The sequence below is a fragment of the Spermophilus citellus genome (assembly GCF_964194105.1).
Source record: "Spermophilus citellus genome assembly, chromosome: 8".
NCBI lineage: Eukaryota > Metazoa > Chordata > Mammalia > Rodentia > Sciuridae > Spermophilus > Spermophilus citellus.
Window position 1 is genome coordinate 19,743,513 of NC_138189.1, and position 25,480 is coordinate 19,768,992.

Here is a 25,480-nt window from a genome sequence, read left to right on the forward strand (position 1 = left end):
CAACAGAGGAAACAGTAACCCTAAAGTCCCAAGGTGGGGACGGACTTGGTCTAAGAAGTGAGCGGGCGGGTGTGGCTGGTACAGGTGTGCAGGGGAGCCCAGCAGGAGAGGGAGCTGGCAGCGGGCAGGGACAGACCAGAGGGAGGGATGCTGGGTAATGCTAACTGCGAGCAGGCTGCTGCTGCCAGGCCAGGGGCAGAGCCAAGAGGCCCCTCGCAGGCAGGTGGTGGCCAGAGTCCAGCAGGGTGGTGACAAACCAGGGCCACAGCAGTATAGATGGTGACGAGTGATTGGACATGTTGGACCTGTGACATACATAGGCTGAGGCTGGAGCCAATGACACTGACGGATTCTCACCTTAGGGTGTGGCAGAAAGAGAAGTCCGGGTCTGAGTCACCAGCCTGCGTGGCTGGTTTTTTGTCTGTGTGTTTATGCATGAGTCAGGAGCTCATGTGGCTCATTGGACAGCAGATAATGTCCATCCCTCCCTCAAGGAAACACACAACCACAGTGGAGCCCCAGGTGTGGCCTGCTAACCACCTATGGCCCGCATGCCTACAGGCAGGGACAGGGACATCGAAGGGCACCTGGCTGGGCCTTTGCACCCACATCTAAAAAGCTGCTGGCTCCTGATCAGGGTCAGATTTACTGGGCAGGCCGGATAAAACTCTGCTCCATCAAAACCCAGACCAACAGCCTGGCCAGATCCTGGCCTAGGAGATGACCGGCCCAGGGGTGGGTCTGACCACACACAGCCCTTGCCTCAGGACAACACGCCAGGCCGGTGGCAGAAGGCACGCAGACTTTTTCCCAGAAACTGAAAGTCCAGGAAGTGATTCAATTCAGAGACAGGACCATCCTAGGACACAAGGCACTGGACACAGAGCCCACTCCCCAGGCTCCTTGGCAGTGGGCCCTGCAGTGGGTTCCAGACACGACAGGTGCCCCGAGGCTCAGTTCTGCTGTCTCACATTGTCACTTGACTCTATCCAGGAGAGTGGCATAAAGAAGCCTCTGCTAAGAACAAGCCAGAGGCCAGGCCCCTGCTGTCCCACAGCCCGAGTCCAGAACAAAAGTAGCTCACACTTTCCAAGAGATGGCCCAGGCTTTTAAAGAGAACAGGAGGAAACGCTCACTTTTCTTGGAAAACAAATCACAGCTTAGCGACAGAGCTGGTTTGGGGGGTGCATGGAGCCCCCCCATCCCGTTTCCAATGCTTTTTAGCTCTTAGGAAAGGTTTTCCATTGCGTTATAATTTTATTCAATGGGTTTTCACTCCAAAAATAAAGCTCTGCCGAGTTGGGGAGAGAAACCCCGCCATGCCCTTCTGGAGCCTTGCAAATGCGGGAAGGAGCAACAAAGGAAAGACATTGAACATTTTAAGGGCCTGTTCAGGTGCCCTGAGAACTTAGTAAATGATTTCATTTGAAAACTTCCAACTCGCAATTCAATCATTCTTCAATGAGAAATATGTGATTTGCCAAACATGAAATGGAATCATTAAGCCCCGACGAAAAGCAAAACGGTGGCTGTGCGTGTCCTGTGCCTCCCTCTGCTCAACAAATTAGGGGTCCCTGTGGAAGGCACGCGGTGCTGCCCGGAGCAGGGGTGCACACTGGTCATGCAATCCCATGCAGCTCAACATATCGCAGACATTTAATCACCCACCCCATCCTATCTGCCGCACGTGCACACACACGCAGAAGGGGAATCTGCCTCCTCCTAGGTGTCTCTGTACCCAAAGCACCACACAAAGACAGAATAAACCATAATGTAACATAAAATCGTGTAGAAACACACACACACACACACACACACACACATGCACGAGCACTGGCGGAATTGAATTCAAGTTGGTAGTCTGGTGGACACTATTAGATCACATTGGCTCCCTGGTTTTGATATTGTGCTATAGTTATTGAAGATGGTACCGAAGGGCAAAGCTGGATGAAGATGCACAGGGCTCTCTACCATTTTTGCAAATTCCTGTGACTATAGTTAATATAAAGTGTTTTTAAAATGTCCAGTGGGCTGATGTGATGGCAAATGGACCAGGACCAATGGAAATACACGCTCACACATGTCCTTTACATTTCCGCTAGATGCCCACTTTGGCATAGCGCCCAGAAATCACCATAGCCGTTGTTTCATGAAATTATGCCCCAGAGGTGACAAGAAGTTGATCATTAGAGGAAGAATGTAGAGCACGTGTCCTTAAGTCACCTTGTCCCAAACCAGGCCGGGTGAAGACCAATATCCTGGGCAGGGGCCTTCGGCCCATGACATGGGCTTCCTCAACTGCCAAGCCCACCTGGGACCCAGCCAGGATAAGAGAGGGATCAAAATCCCACTGGCCCAGCCCCCAAGTGATGAAGGATGGAGCCCGGGAATTTGCATTTATAATGGGGTGCTGGGCAGTACCACCATGGGGGTCCTGGGGCGCCACTTTAGGAAATGGTACCAGCCTGGGCGGGGGTCTGGGAGCATGGCTGCCTTGGCTTCCTGATCCAGGGCAGGGAGAAGAGCTGGGGTGCTCAGCATCCCAGAGCCAGGAAGAACTTCAGACCCCAGAGATGTCCAGCTCCTGTGCAATGCCATCTCAGTCAATCCTCACCCCTCTGCTCCTGGGGAATGGTTTTCCCACTGAGCAGATGAGAACACTGAGGCTCAGAGAGGCCCCCAGTCACAGAGTCAGAGGGAAGCCAGGCAGGAGTTTCCCTTCTGGGACGCGGCCTCCCTGTCTGACACAAAGCCTCCTTTAGGGCTCATGTCCTCCTGGGCAAACGTCCTGCTCAAAAATAACAGAAACTTCAGGACTTGTAGGGGTCGACAGGGAAGGGGAAAGGTCACCCCAGTCCTTGGTTCACAGCATCAGTGCTCCTTCAAAGGCAGAGCTACACCTCTCAAAGACTCCCTTCCACGGCCCCTTTATCCCTCCCTGCCTTCCACCTTGGGTCCTAGTCTCTCCTCATTTTCCTCCTCTCTTCCCCTTGACCCTGACTTTTTTGTTATTTTTCTCCTTTTGTCCCCGAAGTTCAAAATCACAGACTCGACATGCCCCTCCATTTTTCGCGTCTCCCCGACGGCTGATGTGAGACTCTCCGGAGCCACCCCACGGCGCGCGCTGTCTGAAGACACGAGAAGGTTCCTAGCCAGGTGATGACCTACCGTCTTCCAGGGGACACTGTGGGATCTTGTTTGCCCAGAGGTTCCAGATGTAGTCCATGTTCCACTCGAGGCACACCCGATGGTCCTTGAAGGGTCGCTCGAAGGGCGGGACCGTCTTCAGCAGAGTGTAGTTCTTGGCCACGGCGTGCAGCAGGTTTTCCTCCCACTTCACATTCGCGTCTCCGCCACCGCGTTGGTGAGAAATCCAGGCTCTCAGTACCACCGTGGAGACGGAGATGGAGTGCCTGATGAAATAGTCATCTCGGTAAACCATGATGCTCGGAAATCTCACCTGGACCCTCTGCGTCCTGCTGGTGTGCAGATGCTTCTCGTTCTTCCACCGTTTCTTGTACACAGGGATGCTACTTCTGAACTCGGAGGAGACCACAGCCTCCAGGCTGACCACACAAGGCTGAGAGCACAAGTACTCGATGGAGACCTCGGAAACGTTGCGCACGTTTCCTTCCAAGACGGTGAAATAAATAAAGTCTTTGTAAGTTGCTCCCTGCTCGGCTTTGGGGACCACAGATGTCGTCAGGGAGGTCTGCCTACCCAGAGACGGCACGAAATTCTGTAAAGGAGAAAAAAAAACGTGAGAGAGATACAGAAGGTCAGACATGATCATGTTAACACACGCGCATACATCATTATTTTCCTGGGATGCAAAACACCAATCTACATAAGAGATGTCAAAAGCACCATTAAGGATTGGAGCAAATAAAACACATGCATGCACACACACACATTAAACCCTCTCCGGGGCTCAGCAGCATCTTCTGGTCAGAATGTGACTTTCAAAGCTACGTGGTAACCATTGCAAAGCCCGCTTCCCAATGGAAGAGTGAATCCATGGCAAACCCAGTAGCAACTAAAGCTGCCTTGGGATGACAAAGAGACAACCTGGCTTCAGACATTTCCAAATTATTGTTCTGACTTCAAATGGCAGTCAAAGGTTGCCAGATCAAAGGTAGCACAAGAGTTCAAAGTGCACCTGCCAGGCAAGAGGGCAGGGATGCCGGCCTGTCCCCAGTTCTCCTGGAGGTGCAGACAGGACACATCTGCATGAGGGACCGACCCACAGATTCCCACAGCTCCAAGTCACACTCAGGAAGCCAGGGCCACGAACTGTGGTGTCTGAGTCTCCCGCCATGACTGACACCACATGGACCAGGAAACGTCTTAGCTGTGTGTTTGCTGAGCTTGTTCTTTAAATGGTCAGGCCTCTCACTGTGGACATTTCTTCCAGAAGACATCCGGGAAGCTTGGTTATGAAGTCAAGGCAATGTCTGAAGTGTGGGGTACTGAAATAGGGGTGCCAGGATCTCTTCTAAGTCTGGCTTTGTGCTTCACTGTCCAAACCACAGTAGCCCAAATGTCACTTTGGATCACTTCAGACCCATGAGAAGGGCTACTACAGGAGCAGAAGGAGGAGGAGGAGGAATAGGAAAGAAAAATAGAAGATAATGCATGTTGGTGGAGAGATGAAGAAATCAGAAGCCTTGTGCACTACTGGTAGGTGCACCTGCTATGGAAAAAAGCACAGCAGTCACTTTTTTAAAAATGGCATATCTAGTCGGGCAATGAGGTGCACGTCTGTAATCTCAGCTACTCAGAAGCCTGAGGCAGGAGAATCACACGTTCAAGGCCAGCACCAGCAACGAAGCAACCCCCTGTTTCAAAATAAGAATTTTTAGAAAGGGATGAGAATATAGCTGAGCGGTAAAATTCCCCCGGGTTTAATCCCTAGTGATGAAAAAAAAGGAAAATTAGAGACACAAGTAGCAGCCGAGCTGATTCAGCGATTGTACTTCTGGGTATAGACCCGAAAGAGATGAAAGCAGGGCCGCGAGGGGAGCGCTGTGTGCTCAGCATTCTTCACGGTAACTAAAAGCAACTCAAGATAAACAAAGACGGAGAACACGCACTGGGATGGAACGAAATTCTGATACATCTATGACACCGAGGAAGCCAGAGGACTAGCTAAGAGAAGTGAGCCGCCGGACCAACAGAACAGCGTGGTGCGATCCGCTTACATGAGACACAAGCGCAATCCAGTTCACAGAGACGCGGGACAACGGGGCTGCCAGGGGCCAGGGCAGCGGGTGTCGGAGGAGTCAGAGTTTCGGTGTGGGATGACATAAGTGTGCGGAGATGGGACGTGCTGGCTGTCACACAGCAACGTGAATTCACTTAAGACTACCCCGAACTAGACGCTTCGACGTGGCTAAAATGGCAAGTTTTATGTTATGAAAAAGGTCACTCTGGTCTCCTCCAAAAAGAAGAAGAAGAAGAAGAAGAAGAAGAAGAAGAAGAAATAGAGTCTCGTTTCTTCGATTCTGGCTCGGAGCCATGCAGAGGCGTGAAGTGTGACATTAGGGATGTCTAGAAATCACGGTGGTGAAGGGGGAGCACCATCAGGGCTCAGATGCCAAAGCCCAGGGGAGACAGCACCAGGGCCCAGGGACCTGCCTGGGGCTCGAGAGCAGGCTTCATGGAGAGGTGGCATTTCAGTGGGGCCTTGAGGGACGAAGAGAAGTTCTTCAGGTGAGGATCCTGCGGCCAGTGAACACCAGCAGGGAGGTACAAATACACACAGGGAGACAGGACAGAAAGAAAGTAGGTCCTGGCCCTGGAGCGTGGAGCCCCCGCCCCAGGAAGGCGACTTTCTCTCTACAGACAACGAAGACCAAGGAAGGGTGCTGTAAAAGAGGGTGGTGCGTCCCTTTTAAAGCAACTGACAGCCAATCAGAAACATAGCCAATGGTCCACAGGAAAGTGAGCCAGCTGTAGCTCATTGATAAGTAAATTCTCACTCAAGTAAGAGGAAGGCAAGTAGAAACCACACCGGGGTACTGTTTTTAACCTAGCAGACTCACAGATCAAAACTTCAGGTTGCATGTTACTGGCTAGAGTCAGGAAGCATGCTCTCTTAGGTATGGCTGGTGGCAGTAATCACCGAGGAGAGACGCTAATCCCGTTCTAGGAGCGTATCCTACAAATGTATTCAAACCTGTGTGAAATGATGTACACACAGCTGTCTCACACCAGCACTGTTTCAACAGCAGAGGATGGGAAACTTCATGGAGAGGGGCCGATTAAATTATAGTACATCCGCCGGGCACAGTGGCACATGCCTGTAATCCCAGCAGTTGGGGAAGCTGAGGCAGGAGGATCACAAGTTCAAAGCCAACCTCCGAAACTTGGGAGATCCTAAGCAATTCAGGGAAACCCTGTCTCTAAATAAGATATGAAGGGGGCAGGACTGGGAATGTAGTTGGTGGTTCCGAACCTCTGGGTTCAATCCCTGGTACTATATATATATATATATATATATATATATATATATATAGTACTAGTACATCCATTCCTGGAGTACTATACAACTGTGAAAAGAGGAACATCTTCAAATGCAGACCATGTGATAACCTCTAGAGTTTTTGGTTTGAAGTTTTTTCTTTTGTTTTGAAGCAGATTCAAAAATACCCTATTGGGTTTTACACACACACACACACACACACACTCACACACTCACACACACACAGTAAAAATATATTCCTTGAATACACATAGCACTGATTGTTCACATGGAAGGAGGACAAGGATAAGGTGACCAGAGACAGAGCAAGAGGGTGCTAGGCCTTGTGCTCTCTCCTTTATGTTTCAAATTTTGCACCACATGAATAATATTCAGAGAGCAGGGAGAGCTACAGTCCTGACAGGTGACATGGGGAATGCAGTGTCTACAAAAGGCGGAGAAGGATCGAAGGGCTGGCCATTTCCTCTGATTCGCCATGGGAAACCTGTAGGAAGGAATATGTAGAGTAGGTACAGTCCAAACTGTGGTCCCCCACAGGGAGCGATTGCATTGTTTTATGTTCTCATTTATGCTGCCAAATTACAGGGAGAAAACAAATATGAAAACGATCTTATAATTGGAAGAGGAGAACCGTAGGGCAGGGGAGCCCTGGGTGGTGCCTGCCCAGGCCCTCAAACTGCGAACCAGGAAGCCACAACTAAGAGCAGTCTCGCGCGTGGCCCAGCTGCTGGGTCCACAGACGTGAGCCCGGGTGCCACCGGGTGCCAGGCCCCGCCCAACTCGGAAGACCCACTGCTTCTCGGTGGCCTGTGCCAGTGCAGGCTGGAACAGGGATGTGCCCAGCGCTCCTGCCCAAGCAGCGGTCCCTTCATTCCGCCCCCAGATGGGCCAGGACCATGCAGCTCAGCGTTAAGCACTTAAGCGCGCCCCAGAGCTGCGCCCAAAGCCAGTGCTCGCCGGTGCCCCTGGCGCTGAGGTCGGCTGGCCCAGAAGAGCAGCCCAGGGGCGGCCAGCGCGTCTTGATCCCACAGCAACGGGCCAGATGCTTCCCTGCCAAATTCGGCGCAAGGAGACGTTTGCTTATTTAGTGAGACAACAGGGAGTGCTGAGCCCAGGACATGCTATGGTATATTAAATATCAAAAATCGTGTTCTGTTCCAAAGAACGATTTCAACCCGTTCCTCCTTCGTTTTATTTGTACTTTAAAAACTCACCCAGGCCCAATTTTCCTGCTTTGCCCTTTTTTTTTTCCTTTCCTCCCTCGTAATGGCTTTAATGCGGATGCAGCTAACGCCAATGAAAACCTCTTTTAAACAGAATGCTGACGAAAGGCCATTTGATTTCATGAGATTTCATCGCAAAGTTCAGTTAATAATAATCCACTTCATTATTTTACATCTGATTGCTAAACATGCACCCGTCACACTTTTCCGCATTAATAAGCACAGCGGCCCGCTGGCCTGGTTTCAGTTGGCTTGGTGTGTCACACATACCACTGTGCATGAGGAGGTAGAGACACACCTCGCCTGGGTCCTGTCCGGGTCCTCTCGGGGGCCTTCTCTGCAAATTCTGTTCCCAAGAAAATCTTCTTACACCCCAATATGAAGATTATTTTATTTTCACCTGCTTCAAAGTCTCAGTAAAAGCACACCCCAGGGACAGGAGTTCTAGACACAGGCTACTCAACATGGCAGTCCCCTGGCAGATTAGACACTTGCAAGGTGGCTGGTCCTCGCTGAGATGTGCCTAAGTACATCAGATGCGCTGATTTCAAAGCCTCAGGATTTTAAAAAAGTCTTTGAAACATCTCATTAATAATTTTATATTGATTGCATGTTGAAGTGATAATATTTGGATACCTCAAGTTAAATAAAATATTAAAATAGATTACACCTGTTCTTGTTGACGTTGTTGATATGGAAACTACTGAATACAAAATCATATTATGTGGCTTGAACTTTTCTACCGGACGGTGATATTCTACATTAGAGGCTAGCAGATTTTTGCTGCAAAAAGTGGCCAGATGGTAAATGCAGTCATCCCTCCGTAACCATGGGGGACTGGTTCCAGGACCCCCAAGGACATCAAAATCTGTGGATGCTCAAGTCCCTTACATAATGTGCTCATTTGCATATAACCCAGGCACAGCCTCCTGTACACTTTAAGTCATCTCTAGGTTGCTGGCAGTAGCTAATACAACTCAGGTGGTACATACACAGTTATTTTTCTGTATTGTTTAGGGGATAATGACAGGAGACATGGTTTTAGGGTCCGGGGGATATTTTTTAGCCTCCGTTGAACCTGAGGCTTATTTGAAGTATTTGGGCCACTCAGTGTCCTCAGCTCTGCTGCAGTGTGAATGCAGCCACAGACACAATCGTCCCATACAACTTTGTTTACAAAAACAGGCGGCTGGGTGGCCTGGCTTATGAGCCCGAGTTTGCCAACCACCGTTCTAGATTATCAACTTTTATTCTAGATGGGGTTTTGAAGCACATAGGGTGACAGAAGTCATGCTTTGTACGGAGCCATCACCTAAGAAAGGGGAGGAAAAACCCCACAAGGAACATTTCATGCCCAGCTAGGCAACAGGGCTTGGCGCCAGGTGTGTCTAAGGTGTCCAGGTCGAGGCTGCTGACATCTTGATCTGGTTTATTTCAGAAAAGCTCTAAATCAGACGAGAACCCAAAGCCAGGCTGGGGACAGAGATATAATTTCGCAGACTGAGAGGCATATTTGAGAAGCAGGAGAAGCCGGGTGACAAGTGAAACACAAAAGAAAAGTGACGTTAGGACCCGGCAGTGTCTGAAACAGGATAGGTGCTTCAGTATCCCCCGGTGTGGTGGGAGCGGAGCGTGGTCTCCGGCCCTCCAGAAGGCCTCAGTCTTCAGCTTTTGGGGTCCCTCTGGAATGCAGGAAGCTGGCACCTCGTGGTTGAATCCACCCCGTGGGTGGCTGCTACATCATGAGTTGTGGCTACTTCTACCATGTACCAAACCAACACCGATTAGCAACACCTCACACTCCAAATATTGATTAAGCTGAAACTGATTTCCTGGCTTAGGTCCTCTGTGTGGCTCTCAGCTGCTTCCTGCCAGGAAAATAAAGCAGTGAACTTGAAGAGTTCCGGCCACAGGCACGACACGTGTCCAGCCTTCATAGGTATTTTCACATGCCAGGTTGCATTAACATAACCTAAAAGATAATCCCGCGTGTCCCTTCATCTGGAAACTGGGAATTCAGATTGGCGCCACTGCTCTGTCTCCAGCTGCTCGGCTAGAGCGTGGCACACAGGAGGAGCCTAGTGTTTCTTGCTGCAATAAGGGATTGGGCATGCGTATTCCCGCCAGGTGCCTCAGTGACCCCTCCTGCACCAATGCTGCTCAGCCCTGGCGGGACCTGCATGTAAGCCAAAAGACGGGATCCAATCTTGAGTACCCACTGTCCTTCTCCAGCGGTGGGGGTGGGTGGGTGTCTTATGCATCCAGTCTCATCAACGTACCTTTTGGCACCTCACCAGGCTCCCGGGGTCAGAGTGGACCTAGCGACTCTGAGGATGGGGAAGGTGGCACTCTTGACACCACACACCCCGCCACACCTATTTGGGGGTGTACTTCTGTCAGCTATTTTGTTCCTCCAGACCTTTCAGACAACCGCACTACCCTCGAGAATGTTTCCATTTCCCCACACCAAAAATACAAATTAATTTCTAAACATTTCCCATCCCGCTATCCCTCGGCTGGGTTCCTGTTCATCTGGCAAGTTCGCCCATGTTAATGGGATAATGAAAAAAAACACTGAGGTAACGTCACCTGTCTGCATTTCTGTGCCAGCTTTGGGAGAGGATGCCTTAAAAGCACAGTCCAAATGCACTGCAGCTCCAAGCAAGAGAGGTGCAGCAAAGGGGGGACCCCTGCACCCCTCTGATGATGACATTTAGGCAGCCACGTGGAGGTCCCACCTCAGCACGGCTGATCTGCTCTGCACACATGGAGCTGGAGCTAAAGGATGCCTGGGCCCTCCAACGTCCACTCAGCAGAAGTGAGGCCTGACCAAAGTCAAGTTTGACGTCACACTGTCACAAAACAGACTTCTTTTGTCTTTATGTATGTATTGTGATTTTAAAAAAAAAAAGGGGGGGGGGAAGAAATGGGCCAGTTAATTTGTGTTCATAATAGAAGACCCAAATTTGGAGACCTAAATGCATTAATTCAGCTTGGGAATAAAAAAAAAAAAACAGGTGAATTTATGTATCTGGTGAATGGAAAAAAACAAAATTCTCAGCACAGCCTAAACAACTTCTAGGATGACTGCATTTGGTTCCTTTAAACAAAATCAATAAGGAGAGACTCCATTCAAATAACCCTGTTTCAGAGAGCTGGGAAACTTGGCTCTTTCTCTGTATGGCCCATGAGCTATTTAAAGAAGAAACAGAAATTGGAAAATCTTAAATCGTTCACATCTCACTATGGCAAGTTCATTTAGACTTACACGTGTAGGTGCGTAGGTCTGATATGCAAACAATAATTGAGTGTCTCATTTCTCCCCATTTCTCCCCATCAGTCACCTAAGAAGACCTTGGCTCATGAGCACTCTCTCTCCAAACTGGCCCGATCAAACTTCCACAGGTCAAAGAAGTAATTGTATCGGCCTAAAAGGGCCTGGTTTTTCCGATTTCTGCTGACTAGACATAAGCAGAAATTCTGTTTGTGTCAACAAAGCATGCAATTAAGGAGAATGGACGATGATGTCAATATGGACTTTAAAACCACCATGTACCTTGGGAAACACTTCCCAGTCAAGCGCCACTCCTTCCCAAACCTGAGGGCTGGCCAGAGAAATGCCATCACAAAAATGATCCATATTTCCGGTTGTGTGAGATCCATCCCCCCACCCATGCTATCGAATGTGCTGTTTCTTTGCAACTCAAACCACCAGAAAGGAACTGAGGTTGGTTGGGTTCACTGAGGCCCTATCGCCTGCTGGACCTTGGGACAGGTGTGTTGAATCTTTCTTCTCATCCACATCTAGCCTCATCCTCTCAGATACACCTTTGTGGAGATTCTCCCTTCTAACCTAATCCCTGCAACAGGCCCGTGAGGGAGATGGCATTCCAGTTTCCCAGCTGAGGGCATGGAATGGACTCAGAGTGGGTAAGCAACTTGCCCAGCATCAATCAGCTACCAAAAAGCAGATCCAAGATTCAAATCCTTGTTGGTTGTCTCTAAAGTCAGAGGCAATGTGCATCTTTCTGTCCAGAAACACCCAAATGATGCTCCCACTCACCCACTTGCCCCCAGCTTCAAATGAGGGACTTTCATTCCCATCTTGAAAGAGTGGGGTAAGGGGACTACAGTTCCATCTTGTCAACATACCTCAAGTCTCGGGAGAACAGATGTTGCCTTGCACACAGGACGGGGCCAACGGGCCAGCACGACTGGGCCCTGGCCTGGGTAAGGTTGGGGGACATGAGCTGCAGAAGCTCCTGGGCTGGGCCCCACACAGCTCTGCCTCCCGCCCTCGGCTCCTTTGCCAGGAGGATGGGACCAGCCAACAGGGCAACTGAACTCACTAAAGGCTATTTATGATCTGTGCGAGTCTATCCATCTTCTCAGTGAATTGCCTGGGTTCTTCATCTCTTCCCTTCTACCTCTCCCCTGGATCTTTCCTCTGCTCCCACACTTCTGCCAACAGGCATCCAGAAGACACAGAAGGCACATGGGAGCGCCGTGATGGAGAGTTTAGGAGCACTAGGCAGGATGAACGTGGATGCTCTTGGAGTTTTGAGGTCATCTCTGTATTTCAAACGCCCACATCATTCTTCCTGCAGCTGACTGACTGGGGGTCTTCCTATGCTGTGCATTGCCCACGGGGGCTAATGAGTACCCCGGGATGGCTACCTGACAGGACGTGGCCACTTAGAGAGGTTCCTGTACAAGACGAATGCAATGACCGTCTGGCAATGATCCTTACATGTACCTGTGCTGCTGATGTCCTCATTTCTTTGTCCCCTGCTTGTCTAACAAGCGCGAATGTCCATTCTGAATATTTCATCTCTACCGCTGACATCAATATTGGCCATTAGGAGATTTATTCTCTCACTTAAGAAAAAAAATCAGACACTGGAGACTAGAGCTCAGGGTGGACGGAACTGCCGTCTAGAAGCACCATCGCCACAGAAGGGGCTGCTAAGTGTTAGTGGGGTCGGTGGGGCAGGGTGGGCGAGTCCTGCATCGAGCAGGCTTCTCAGCACCGGTGACCTCAAGGGAAGCCACTCCAGTCCTTTGCTTCCCAGGCCCTCACCCTCTGGGGGGAAGCTCCCTGCATCTTGACCTTTGGTGACCTCAGAATTTTCTGGCAGTCGCTGGAACCAGGGATCATCTTTTCAGAAATCTGCTTGGCATCGTTCTGTGACTTATCTTTCAGGCCTCATCACAATTATTCATGCTTTGGCAGTATCCTAGCTACAGTCACAGTCCTCACGGGCTGATGTGCAAGGTTGCTCTGTCCCAGCTGGTGGAGAAGGCAGGATTCCCTGTCCTCGGTACCCTGACTCCCAAGGGGACAGGGGCTCAAGGCCTTCTGTGGAGAAAGCCACTTTCAATCTTTAGCTCTTGTGAACAGACTGACACAGAACAGGGCCTGGTCCCCAAATCATTGACAATTTGGCTCTGAATGCATCCCAGTGAACACTTGCTAGACACGGGGACACACAGCCACACAAACTAAAATGCTAGCCGTCCAGTTGCCTGGGGACTATACAAAGACCCACTCCTTTACCTCTCCATTATTGATGGCAAACATTTTCTGGTTTGTCTGTCTGTCTGTCTATTTTTTTCCCCTCTCCCTAACATCCTGCTTCGATTCTGTGGCCTGTGCTTCCTGCTTTGTGTATTTCAGTTTACTTTAGAAATGACCTCACATCCTGGCCAACCACACAGTAGCTAATTGCTAGAGCTTTGCTAATGGACCATACATTATGCACGAGGGGAATGGGTTTCATGCAGCAAAATCCAGAAAGCAAAAAACTAGCATGGGTTAAAGCCAGGGCTCTAGAGATTAGAGAGATTTGGGGTTAATTTCAGACTGTGTGGCTTGGGGCAAATGACTTAACCTCTCTGTGCCTCCCTTATCTCATCTGAATAGAGATCATAAAAGCTCCTACTTCACCAGGTTGTTGCTAAGATTCATATTAGATAATGCCTATAAATGACTCAATACAATGCAGGCTATTGTTACTTTGTTTAGGCTTCCAAATTTCAGAAGTGCTTTCTCACTCCACTGTCTACATACACTTGAGATCCTGACTGGCTGTTCTGCTCCACTTCTACCCTCCACCTGCCCACTTCTATCCCCGGAACAACTGCCTCCTCCAGGGAGCCTTTCTTGGTTCAACAGACTGTACACAATGATGCATCTGCATTGCTTCTCAGTCTTTTCACAGTGCTCATCACATAGCAATGCTAATATTTTCTCCAATTCATACACCAAGCCTGTCTGGGATCAGGAGGCCTTGCCTTTTGGAAGTGCCTCAGTTAGGACACACCTGGAGAACAAAAATCCCCAGCATGTGGCCAGACACTGGAACAAACTAGAGCCAGCCTTCTGAGTCAGGCCTTGGCTTCCCAGGGTGCGCAAAACCTTCTCATTCTGTTGCACAATGGCCCTTCTTGCTTATCAATGTCTCTCTTTGGTATCGGGAGCCCCTCAGAAGGAAACAAGCACAAGCAGAAAGCACTGACAGGTCCCCCTCTATGATGATCCATTCCTTCGCCGGCTGCAAGACATTCGTCCATGCTCTAGTTATTTTCCACATTACAGTATTTCTATAATCTCTTTCCGGAGCTCTACCTCACTGAGTCCCTATCTCATTCCAGTCTACCACATCTCCAGTCTATCATTTTCCCTCGCTGTGATCCCTTCTCTCCAGTCCCCTCCGCCCGTGCAGAACTTCTGAGCTGTTCCATCCTCTGCCTCGGATCAGAATCACTCAGGCCATTAGGGTTTGCACTCATATCTCTTGATTTCTAGAACTCTCGAGAAGTGGTCCCTCCTTGCCAGATTTCCACGTGGAACTTTCCAGACTACCTGTACGTGCATGTCTCGTGCTCAGCTCTACCACATCATTTCTGCTTCTGTTTGGATAACCAGCAGGGCCTTGTGGACAGGATCATCTGTTTAAACTGAAACCCTGCCATTTGTTGTGGCAGTTTTATTTATGAGCCTGTGTGCTGTAACCCTGTGGCATAAATATTAAATAATAATATCCTCTGGGCGAAAAAAAAATCACTCATGTTAACTGACAACTTCTTGTGAAAACATGGACTAAATCCAATCACGGAATTTGGTACTGGCTAATTTTGAAATACGAGCGAAAGCATGGGTTGCTCAACAGGTAGATACAAAGGCAGAAATACGATTTGCATTTTTACACTCTTGCTTCAAGAAATGAAGCATCCAATAAGTAGAGTGTTAAAAAAAAATCTTCAGCTGAGTGGCAAATTTCTTCAGAATCAAATTCTAATCCCTGCCAGTATCTCCTGGGGAGTTTTGAGCTGCTAAAAAGAAAGACTCCAGATAATGACAATGATACATAAGTGAAAAGAATTCTGGACAATGACACTGCTCAATTTTTTAAAAAACATTCTGTGAATTTCCTATTACATCAGTTTCATGATTCAGCAGTTTCCATTTCATTTATTTACAGTAATATATGGCGAGATAACCCCGGGGTTTCTGCAGGATCCTGAAACATAAGGTAGGCTGGGCAGCAAGGGTGTCGCCTTCTGTAAATCTACTATTGTTTGGGAGAATTCAAAAACAGGAGAAAGCAAGACATCATAAAGGCACTGAGGAATATTTCCCCACTGTGTTCCCAGGGTCTCAATAACTCTGATATTTAAAATGAGTTGGTTCTGAAAAATAGACTACTGCCATTTAGTTGATGAGTAAAACAGGAGCCAAGAAGTGGGCAAATTGCAAACTGACGTACACAAGCCAAGCACATTCTCTGAAATGACAACGTTCAAGACACAGCTAAAGTCACCACTCTGGCGGTAAGCGTGTTACGAAGAACTAGATTTCTTTCTGGCATCCGCAACTTGGCTGGAGTGACCACGGAGGAGTTAAGGAGCGCTGGAAACGCGAGGCGCGTTGGCACAAAACCGCCCGGGCCATGAGGACCCGGTGGAAACTAAAAAAGGGTCGAAGCGGTTGGTAGGTGCTCAGAGCCTGAGCCGAACTTGAGCACCGGAGGGAAAGGAGCCTGGAGAAAATAAGAGGGAAGCCAAAGAAGGCTGGGAGGGGGCTGGAGAGCAGAGCGCGGTGGGGCGGGGAGCGATCTCCGGGTAGCGAGGTTTTCAGACTGAGTGGGGGACAACAGGGGATCCCGAAGGGGACCTGACCCCGGTCTACGACGAGTCTGAGAGGGAGAGCAACAGACACAAGCCGACAGAAGCAAGTCCGACGCGCGCGCCCCGGTCCGCGCCCCGGTACCCATCCCAGGTGCCCAGAGCGCCCGGGGCGCAGAAGCAAGGAAGAGAGAAAACTAGCAGCGCCGTCCCCACCCCGTACGGCTGGGGTCCCAGGCCGCCCCCACCCGAGTCCCGGGAGCCCCGCGCAGAAGGGAGGACCCGAGCGGGGTCCGGCGCTCACCAGGTAGCAGAGCAAGAGCAGCGCGCAGGCAGGGCGGCCGCCGAGGCCCGGGGGGACACCGCCGCTCGGGGGAGCCATGGCTGCGGCCCGGGGGCCGACCGCGGGCGGCGGGGGTTGCTGCTGCTGCTGCCGCGGCCACCAGAGCCCCGTGCCGCGCCGCTGCATGGCGAGGCCGCCCGGATCCGGGCCGGAACAGGTCACCTGGTGCAGGGACCGGCCCCCGCCCGAGGCGCCACCTTCCCGCCCGCCCCCGGCCGGGCCGGCCGCCGAGCGCGGGGCCACCTGCCGCCACCGCCGGACCCGCCGCCGCCGCCACTGCCGCTCCCGCCGTCGCCGCCCCCGCAGCCCCAGCCGAGCGCCGGCTCCTCCCCGCCTCCTAGTCCCCGTCCCCTCCCTCCCTTCTGCCTTCCTGCCCAGCCCGCCTCCCGGCCGCTCCCTCCGGCCCCGGGGCTCCCACCGCGCCCGGCAGCGGGCGCCCACGCAGGTGGGGACAGACCGGGTCCCGCCCCCGGCCGCCGCCGCCCCCTGCGCGGTGCGCTCCGCCGCCAGCCGGCCCCTTTCTCTTTCTTTTCTTTCCGCCTTCGCCCCCCTTCCGCGCCCTGGCTCTCTGCGACCCCCTCCTCTCCCTGCGTGCCCTGCTTCCTCTCCCTCGTCTCTCCTGCTCACCCCCTCTTTCCCCCGCTTTCTCCCGTGTCCTCTCTCCCTAACTCCCCTCCCTTCTCCTCTTCCACCCTCTCGCGGTCGCCCTCTCCCACCCACCCCTTCTGGCGGCCGCGTAACCCAGTTCCCGCCCGTGCAATGGGTTTTGTTTGTTGGCTTTTGGGCAGGGGCGCCATTCCCGCAGGGCGAGCGTGCCCCCTGGAGTTGTGCCACGCAGCGGCTCAGCTTCAAGTCCTCAAGGATGGATTTTGACCCCTGCCAACCTCCACCTGTCCACCTGCAGGGCTGTGGCCGCCCTCCGGCTCTCGCGCTTTCAGCCCGGGCTGCGCCCCACCCTGCAGGCTGATTGGTGACACGTTCTGGATGTTTCCCGGGGGTTTTTTGCGGTGCAGCCGCCGCTGCCGCCGCGCTCTTTGTTTTAATTGTCCAGAGTATTGGCGCCCGGAGCGGGTTTGTATTTGATTTGCATCCCTGGGCTCCAGCTCCCACTTTAGACTGAAAAGAAAATGAATTAATTAGGCCAGTCCAATCGTACCCATACCGCAAATGAAAGGGGTGAGGCCCTTGAAGTGCACCAACAGCTTTTAGAAAACCAGGACACATCCTCTTAGCCTCAGGGACGCAGGTTGGGACTGGCTGCTCGCCGGCCCGGGTTCTGTGGCCAAGTGGAGAGGAACAACGGCTGGGTGAAGGGACTTGGGCGCCCTGGAGTCCGGGAAGCGCTTGGCCGCTGGGACAACTGCTTGAGGCCCAGAGCTGCTCTGAAACAGTTAAGCTACCTTCGAAAGTTCGCAGAAGCTTCTCTTTGGCACTGGTGGATTTGTGCTGTTTGGAACTAATAATAGACTGGGAGTCCGTAGAGTTGCCACTACTGTGGGTTAAGTCACCACAGAAATGGGCCTAGACTGGTGGTGAAGATGCCATGCCCAGGGTTGAATAGAAGGTCCCCTGTGCCTGGACGTGCCCAGCCATCTCATCCCAGGCCTGGCAACACTGGCTATGTCCTGGCAGCTGAGTCATCCCTTTCCTCTTTTTTGTTTTTTTAAGTAACCTAAGAGTTGTTGCCCTGTGTGAAGCCCCTGGCCCCCAGGTACAGACTCCAAGGTATTTACACCAGTGTTTCTCAAACTTCCACCCTGGCCAAACAGCCGGAAGGATCCTTAGAATGGGTGACTGGAGTCCGCCCACAGAATTTCAGGTTCAGTGGTTCCTGGGTGGGGCTTGAGAAGCTGGCTCTCTGCAAAGCCCTCAGGTAGCACCCATGAATCCAGAGACCCAACTTCCAGAACCAGTGGCTTGTAGGAAAGGGGACTCCTGCCCTTTCTCAGCTAGCTGCCACTGGGAAAATACTTGGGGGCGGGGGGGGGGGGGGAGTTGACAGATGTTCCCACTATGCCTGTCCCACTTCTGCAGAAACAAAGCATTTAAAATTCTCCCATGTAATGTAGAAAACTATTTATTCTGTTGAGTGTCCAAGGGAACAAAAGAGTAAGTGGCTTTGTCCCAGATCCTATCTATATATTTTTTTTTCAACAGGCCAAAATACAGACCATACTTAATGCATGTGTGATGAAGCTCATCAGCGGGTCCAGGAGAAGGGGGCTTCGCACTGCAGTGTTCCTGGGGTTTCCACCTGTCTTCCTGGGTATTTCTCCTGAATTTTTCTGCTCCCTCCTTGCACCCAGACTCCCTTGGTCTGAATGGTTCCCTGCGGTTGTTTGTAATCAGGATTCATGGAATTGCAGTTTTTCAAAGCTTTTGTGGGCTTTAAGCCTTTGCATTCACTCAAGTACCGTCCATGCAGAGGAGCCCTGCAGGGGGCTGGCTATATTTAACCTGGTTCTCTACTCGGGTTGCTCACTTACTTATCTTCTATTGCTTTCCTGCTGCATGTGGGACACCACCCAGGGCCCTGGGAATCCAGGACCATCCACTCTGCCAAGAGCAACAGGCGTGCAGAAAATTGGCCTCCAAGTACTGGAGTCGTCTAAAAGGGACTTTGGGGTGGCTGTGCTTCCCAGGGAGTGGAGGCTGACAAATCCTGTATGGGAGAGGGCAGAGGGAAGGAAGGCCAGGACCTCTTTTCACAGTGGAGCATGACATTTAGCTCTGTGAGACAGTTGCTTTTTCTTATGGTTTGTTAGTCATTTGAAGTGTGTGGTTTGATTCCAGAAGATCCTGTATTTAAAAATAAATATGTTTCTCCCATCACCCCGTGGCAGGGCTGATATTCCACCATTACAATTCATTGGTTTGAATTAAGTTTTAATACTGCACTAAAACCCAAAGGCCCCAGGGGGAGAGTGAATGAATCTGGCCTCCTTCATGCCTATGAGCCACTTTATCACGTCCCCTCTAAGGAGATAGGAGAGAACAGTCCCACACCCCAACACAGAAAGGGACCATGGCAATGAATCTGGAGGAAGGGTGGGGCCTCAGTCTAGGCAGCTCAGGCTGAGGAGGAGCCAGAGGCCTAAAGGAGAAGAGGGAAAGAGGCCCACAGCTTACCTCGCTGGACCCAGCCTGGCACCCTGGGCCAGTTGTTGGGAGACTCTGAAGTGGTCTAAGATGAGTCAAATCTTGGGAGCTGATGCAGTCGGCCAACTATTCACTTGTCAAGTACAAATATATTTTTTAAACATCTAAAATATATTGTCTTCTACCAACATCATTTTATTAGAAGGGGAAGGGATTTTTATCATCAAAAAAATAGAAAGAAACCAACATCATAAAAGCTAGTCTTGCCAGGTGTGGTGATGCACACCTGTAATCCCAGTGGCCCAGGAGGCTGAGGCAAGAGGACCGCAAGTTCAAAGCCAGCTTCAGCAATGGCAAGGTGCTAAGCAGCTCAATGAGACCCTGTCTCCAAATAAAATACAAAATAGGGCTAGGGATGTGCCTCAGTGGTCAAATGCTCCTGAGTTCAATCCCCAGCACCGCCCCCTCCAAAAAAAAAAGATAGGCTTTAACCAGAATATAGTTGTACTGTGATGACTCCTGAATTCTTCTTATCCTTCTGGATTAGCAGAAATGTGCCTTTGGACTGGCAATGTCCACATGGACACTTAGAAACCATGTTAATTGGTGCTATGGATGTTTAAGGTAAAGGGATTTGTCCCCACAGAGACAGCTGACCTTTGCGCTGGAAGAGGTGTGGGGGAGGCACTCTGTGGGAGTGAAGAATGTCCCTTTTACCTATATAAATGGCTAGGACCCAGGCACATGCCACCAGCCCTAGGGAGTAGTCCCTCCTGACCTCAGGTCAGGGCACAGTTGGTCAGTTCTCCCTGTGGCCATTGGCCAACTCTGCCAGGTATTGTGGTTGGTTGGACTGCTCTCAAGTCTCGAAGTGTCCGTGAAAGCAGGGCTTGTTTCTCAGTCACCTCTGTGTACCCACCCCCATGGCTTATAAACACAAGGTTCTCAGAGGTACTCCTGGCTAAATGGAACCCATCCTCTTCATTTCTGTTACTGTTTCCCTCCCCGCCCCCACCCTTTTTAAACCCACTGTTCCCTCCTGGTCTATTTCTACACTAAGGTTCTCTGGGATTCTGGAGTCCTTTTTGCCTCCCCCTCCCCCTCCTCTTTTCTGTGATTTCAGTTATTCAAAATGAAGATGAATGAATGGCGACATTTGCCTTTCATATCAAAATAGAAGAGAAGAAAGCAAAAATAGAAGAGAAGCTTGCTTTCAGGCTCTATACTCACTAACCCAATAAGGAAACGGTGGCCTTTTTCCCTCCCTCTGCTTAGGTGACCTCTGGAATCTGGCTAAGCTCTGCATGTCATTTCTTCCTGTCCAGCGTTTTCATTTTTGTTCAGGACCCTCGGCTTCATCTTCCCCAGATCCATTTCCTGGCTCTGTTCTTTGTTTCACATTTACCAGTCCCCTCTTGTTCCTTCTTCAGAACATTCCACCAGATTCCGTCCTCTTCTCTTCAGCCTCAACCCCATCATCTGAGCCCCTGACCTGCTTGGGGCTCTGCGTGGGGGCCACAGAGCCTGGCTCTGAGCAGCTGCAGGGAGGAGCTGGGAAGCGCCTGTCTCTTCGCCCCAGAGCTCTCCTGGGTTTTTACGGGAATGTTGAAGGTCTCTGGATTCACTGGGTCGGCAGCCCTGGCATGCTCCAAAATGAGCTCTATTTCTGGGCCTGTCAGATGAAATGCTGTTGCTCCTCGTTATTTTTGGCTCTTTGCCCTTCTGAATAGGTGCATATTCAGCTCAATCCTGGCCCCACCCTGAGCGGGGAAAGGCAGGCAGCTTCCTTGAACCCAGCTTTCCGGGTTAGTCAGGAGCACTAACCAGGAGCTCTCCAGGCTGGGCATGGGTTCTCAGTGCAGTGTCCAGGTGGGCAGCCAGGGAATCCACTCTCTGGCCCTCTTGGGCCACTGATGAAGAGCTTTGTGGGCTGAGCATCCCTGGGAGGGTGCAGCCAAGTGTACAGAGCCTTCTTGCTCATCCACAGTCACAGTCTGCTTCTTGCCCTTCTGGGCATAGTTGCAGAAACTCTGAACATCTTTGGGGGATTTGGGATGTGGTGAAGGCAATTTCAGGCTCAGCCAGCATAGAAATACCTGAGAATCTGAGAAAGGAAGGTACAGAAGATGCAGAAGATCAAGGGCGCATGTCTGCAGATGTAAGGGTGTCTTGGGGCAAGTGTATTCAGATCACATGTGTAAAAGGAGTGGGAAGAAACCCACAGATCCTTTTGGGACAGAGAGTGAGGGGAGAGAATGACTGGACACTCGGGAGTTGGGGGGGAATGTCACTGAAAAGACAGCAAGCGCATGTGAGGCATTAATATCAAGTTAGGACTTTCAGTCTATCTGGCAATATTCTATATCAAGCAAAACAAAACATCAGGAGCAGCTGGGATACTTAGCAAGAGCCACATAAAATCAAGAAAAGCATAGAGAAGGGACAGCTAGACAGGGTCCTATTTATTAACAGCTACAACTCTTCACTGAGAGGTCTTTTTAAAGTTCTTACCAAGTATTGCTTTGATTATTAAATCATTAATCCCAAGGACAATTCTGAGGGGCAGGCACGATCACTATCACCAACCTCATTTTATAGACAAAGAAACTGAATCATATGGAAAGTCTCAGGTCCACGGTCAGGAAACAACAGCCAGTTTTGATTCTGGCAAATGTGCTTATTTATTCATTTATTTATGTATGATTGAACCCGGGGTCATATGCATGCTAAGTAAGGGCACTACCACTGAGCTATACTCCAGCCTGATCTCTGGCAATTTTGTTCAAGGGCTTCACACCAAACCACCATTGTAAAGGGTGGATGGAGAGGCAACCTGTGCACAGAGATATCACACGTGGGTTTTGGACTTAGATCTCTGCCAGCACTTCCCCAGGAGCTTGAGAGCGCAGGTAACACCTGTCCAGGGACCAGCCCACCTCTTCCTTGGATGAGTCACTAGTCACTTTTAAATCTGAATTTCTGTGTCTCTAAAAATAGGAATCAAGTTGCTGATCTGTCCATTTGCACAGTGTTGCTAAAGCCAGGTAGTGTAGCGTAGTGAGAGGCATCGTGTCTGTAAGTGGCAAGCTCTACACAAGAGCAGAGCATTGTTTGTATATTACTCAGGCTTGTCAATTTCTAAAAAAGGCTCACAAAGAAAGATACATCTCCTACACATATTGGAAAATAGAAAAAGACTTATAAATACCAGTGGTAGCATGTCTCCAAAGATGACGTACCCATGAACCACACCCCCCACTGTTATCTTGACACCAGTATCCCCCTATATTTCCCCTGGGAGAAGCCAGCCACTGTCTGTGAGCTGTGACTACCATCATGATGTAAGAAAGACTGAGTACTCCGTAGAAGGAGAGAGAGAGCTGCTTAGCCAGCCTCCAACTTCCAGCTTCTAGCTCCAGCCTCCAGCAACATGGCACACCATCATGAATGCTAGAGAGTCCCCAAGCCAGAACTGCTCAGCTGAATTCTGTTAACTCAATGAACCATGAAGGATAAAAATGTCATTTTGAACCACTAAGTTTGGGGGTAGTTTGTTCACAGCAATAAGTAATATTAATATTTTAACTGAACTGTATCGTTAGCTCTGAGCTTCCAAGCATTGAAGGCAAAAAGGGGATCAGGATGGATTGTATGCACCTATTATCTCGGGGTCCTGTGATTGACTTGAATGGAGAGTTCATCTGTCTTCTTGCAGTCAAATCAGAATGAAAAGTAAACTACCTTGATTACCAGGAAAATCTCCTCTATCTTTAGCAAACTTACAGCCATACAAATTCTATAATTTGCCCTACTAGAGAAAACCAAAGAATTGCAGTTATCACAAAGAAAATGCCCCGTGTTTCTGGTCCAAATCTTTCAGGTTGTAATTCAAGCCTATTTGCTCCTGTTGGGTTCTCAGTATGGCCTCTGCCTATTTTCATCCCAAATTAAGTCGCAAACAGGCTCGTTGACTTCAGGGTCCTAAGTAGACAAAATTAATGATTAAAATAGAAATGATGAAAATAGTTGAAACTGAAGTAGATTGGATGATTTATTCAAACCTTCAGGAAAATTACTATTCAGCCCAGAATTGAAATTTAGACCTGAGGTTCCTAATCAGCTAGAATGCGACTCTTCCCTGGTTCTAACCCCCAAAAGGAAAAGGGAAAATCGCAAGGGCTGGGGATGTGGCTCAAGTGGTAGTGCGCTCGCATGGCATGCGCGCGGCCCAGGTTCGATCCTCAGCACCACATACAAACAAAGATGTTGTGTCCGCCGAGAACTAAAAAATAAATATTAAAAAATTCTCTCTCTCACTCTCTTTTTTAAAAAAAAGGGGGGGGGGATTACAAAACACACCCATGGCTGTCCTTGGGTCCTCCGCATCTGTGCTCTGGGAGGTTGGCCCGTGTCCCGTGGGCCTCTGGGCAGCTCAATGGTTGCACATCACTGGTGCTTATTAAAGCTTTTCTACATTAAGTGACCTTCAAAATCACAATAAATGACTTTGAAATCATCTATGCAATAAAAGGTATAAAGATAAAAGAGAACTTGTGAGTCCCATTGTTCCCAGTAGGACTTGGGTGAGGGCATTTCTTGCCTGCTGGTCCCATTCTTAGAAGTCCAGGTTGCCACATGAAGCATTTGGTATCACCTCCTCCCCTTGGGACCCAAACTAGGCCCAGGATACCCTTCGACATTTCCTGTTGTGCCTTGACCTCATTTTCTGAATTCTAGCCCCTTATTAGTCTTCACACCCCAAAATGGACTGTATCTCTTCGTGGGTGGCAGATGGGTTGGGAGAAAGGGCCAGGCTCAAATCCCAGCTGAATTCCTCATCCTGCATACGCATCGTCCAGCTCCTTCACATCCCTGTTTCATTTCATTCTCTCAAAAAGTCTATGAAGTAGGTTGTTGTGGGTTAAGCTTTCACCCCAAAAAGATGGTTGGAGTCCTGACCCCGAACCTGTGCACTTTATTTGGAAATAGGGGCTGTGCAGATGTAACCAAGTTGAGATGAGGTCACAGGTGGGCCCTCATCCAGGATGACTGGTGCCCTCATAGGAAAAGGGACATCTGGGACACTGACATGCATGGGATGTGACAGTGTGCAGACACAGGAGGATGGTGGTGGAAAGATGGAGGCAAAATTGGAGTTTTGAGGCTGGAGGCCAAGAAATGCCTGGAGCCACAGGCCCTAGGAAAGGCAAGGAAGGGTCTTGCTCTGGAGTTTCACAGGGAGCCTGGCTTGGCCAGTACTCAGTTTTGGGTTTCCACCTTCTAGAACTGTGAGAATATAAATTTCTGTGGTTTCAAGTCACCTCATATAGGTACTTTGCTCCTGCAGACACAGAAAAGTAATATTTAGCTGAGTGTTAATTTCCCACTTTTATCCACTGTGATTGGGCACCTACTGTGCACCTGCTCTATACCCAAGTTCCTGAGCCTTCTGATGAGTGTCCACGCTTGCTGTGCTGTGTCTTAAGCTCCAGGCAGTGTCCTCATGCCCAGGCGCCCCCACCCATTTCCACCATTTGGTTTGTGTGCATACCCATGGCTGCCTTGGAGATGCCTAATGCTGGGACTGAGAGCGACTCTGGAGATCTGGTCAACCCCTAGTTTTCCAAGTGGGCCAGGTGGGCCAGCTGGTCCAGAGGGGTAGGGTTGCCAGCAGACAGGCAGCGCTGGACATCTCCCCCGTCCCTGACTCTGCTCATTCATGTTGTAAATAAACTCAACAAACAGCAAATGTTTGTTGAATACATACTAAATTATTAATGACAGACAAAGACAACGTGTACCACCCCCCAGAGGTCTTTGCGTGGAGAACGACCCTTGATTCAGAGAAGTGAATTTCTAACAGCAGAATGTGGTCCTGGGAGTGGAAAGCAGCTGGGGAGACCTGGGACTGAGGGCAGGGTCTGTAACCTGCCCTGTATCCACAGCCTCACAAGCAGCTTCTGTTGTGTGCTCGTCTAGGGCTGGGTACCTTGGAGAATTCTGGAAGGGGGCCGAGGAGGAGCTGCTGTCCTGCGCACTTTGCGAGGCCAGTGTGGGCTGTGACCAATGCCCTCCTGGATGCAGGTGTGGCGCCGGCCTCATTATATGCCTGTACCATGACTGCTGTTCTAAACTCCAATACTGCTGAACAATTCAGAAATAGATCCATTATAGGTCTGCTTTAGCCCCAGGGCTTTAACACAG

At 50.2% G+C, this 25,480-nt stretch overlaps 1 protein-coding gene across 3 annotated transcripts in view; it reads right to left on the reverse strand.

Moving 5' to 3' along the window:
* Positions 1-16,835, reverse strand: part of SEL1L3 (SEL1L family member 3) — a 145,769-nt gene extending 128,934 nt beyond the window's left edge. For 2 of the 3 annotated variants that reach the window (XM_081303559.1, XM_081303560.1), the window contains exons 1-2: positions 16,139-16,835; positions 3,169-3,739 (exon numbers count right to left, since the gene is read on the reverse strand). In XM_081303559.1, coding sequence (XP_081159685.1) covers positions 3,169-3,739; positions 16,139-16,303 — 736 coding nt within the window. In that variant the 5' untranslated portion in view covers positions 16,304-16,835. The remainder of the gene's footprint in view (positions 1-3,168; positions 3,740-16,138) is intronic. The other variant, XM_081303558.1, reaches the window with a different exon arrangement.
* Between the last annotated feature and the right edge of the window lie 8,645 nt (positions 16,836-25,480).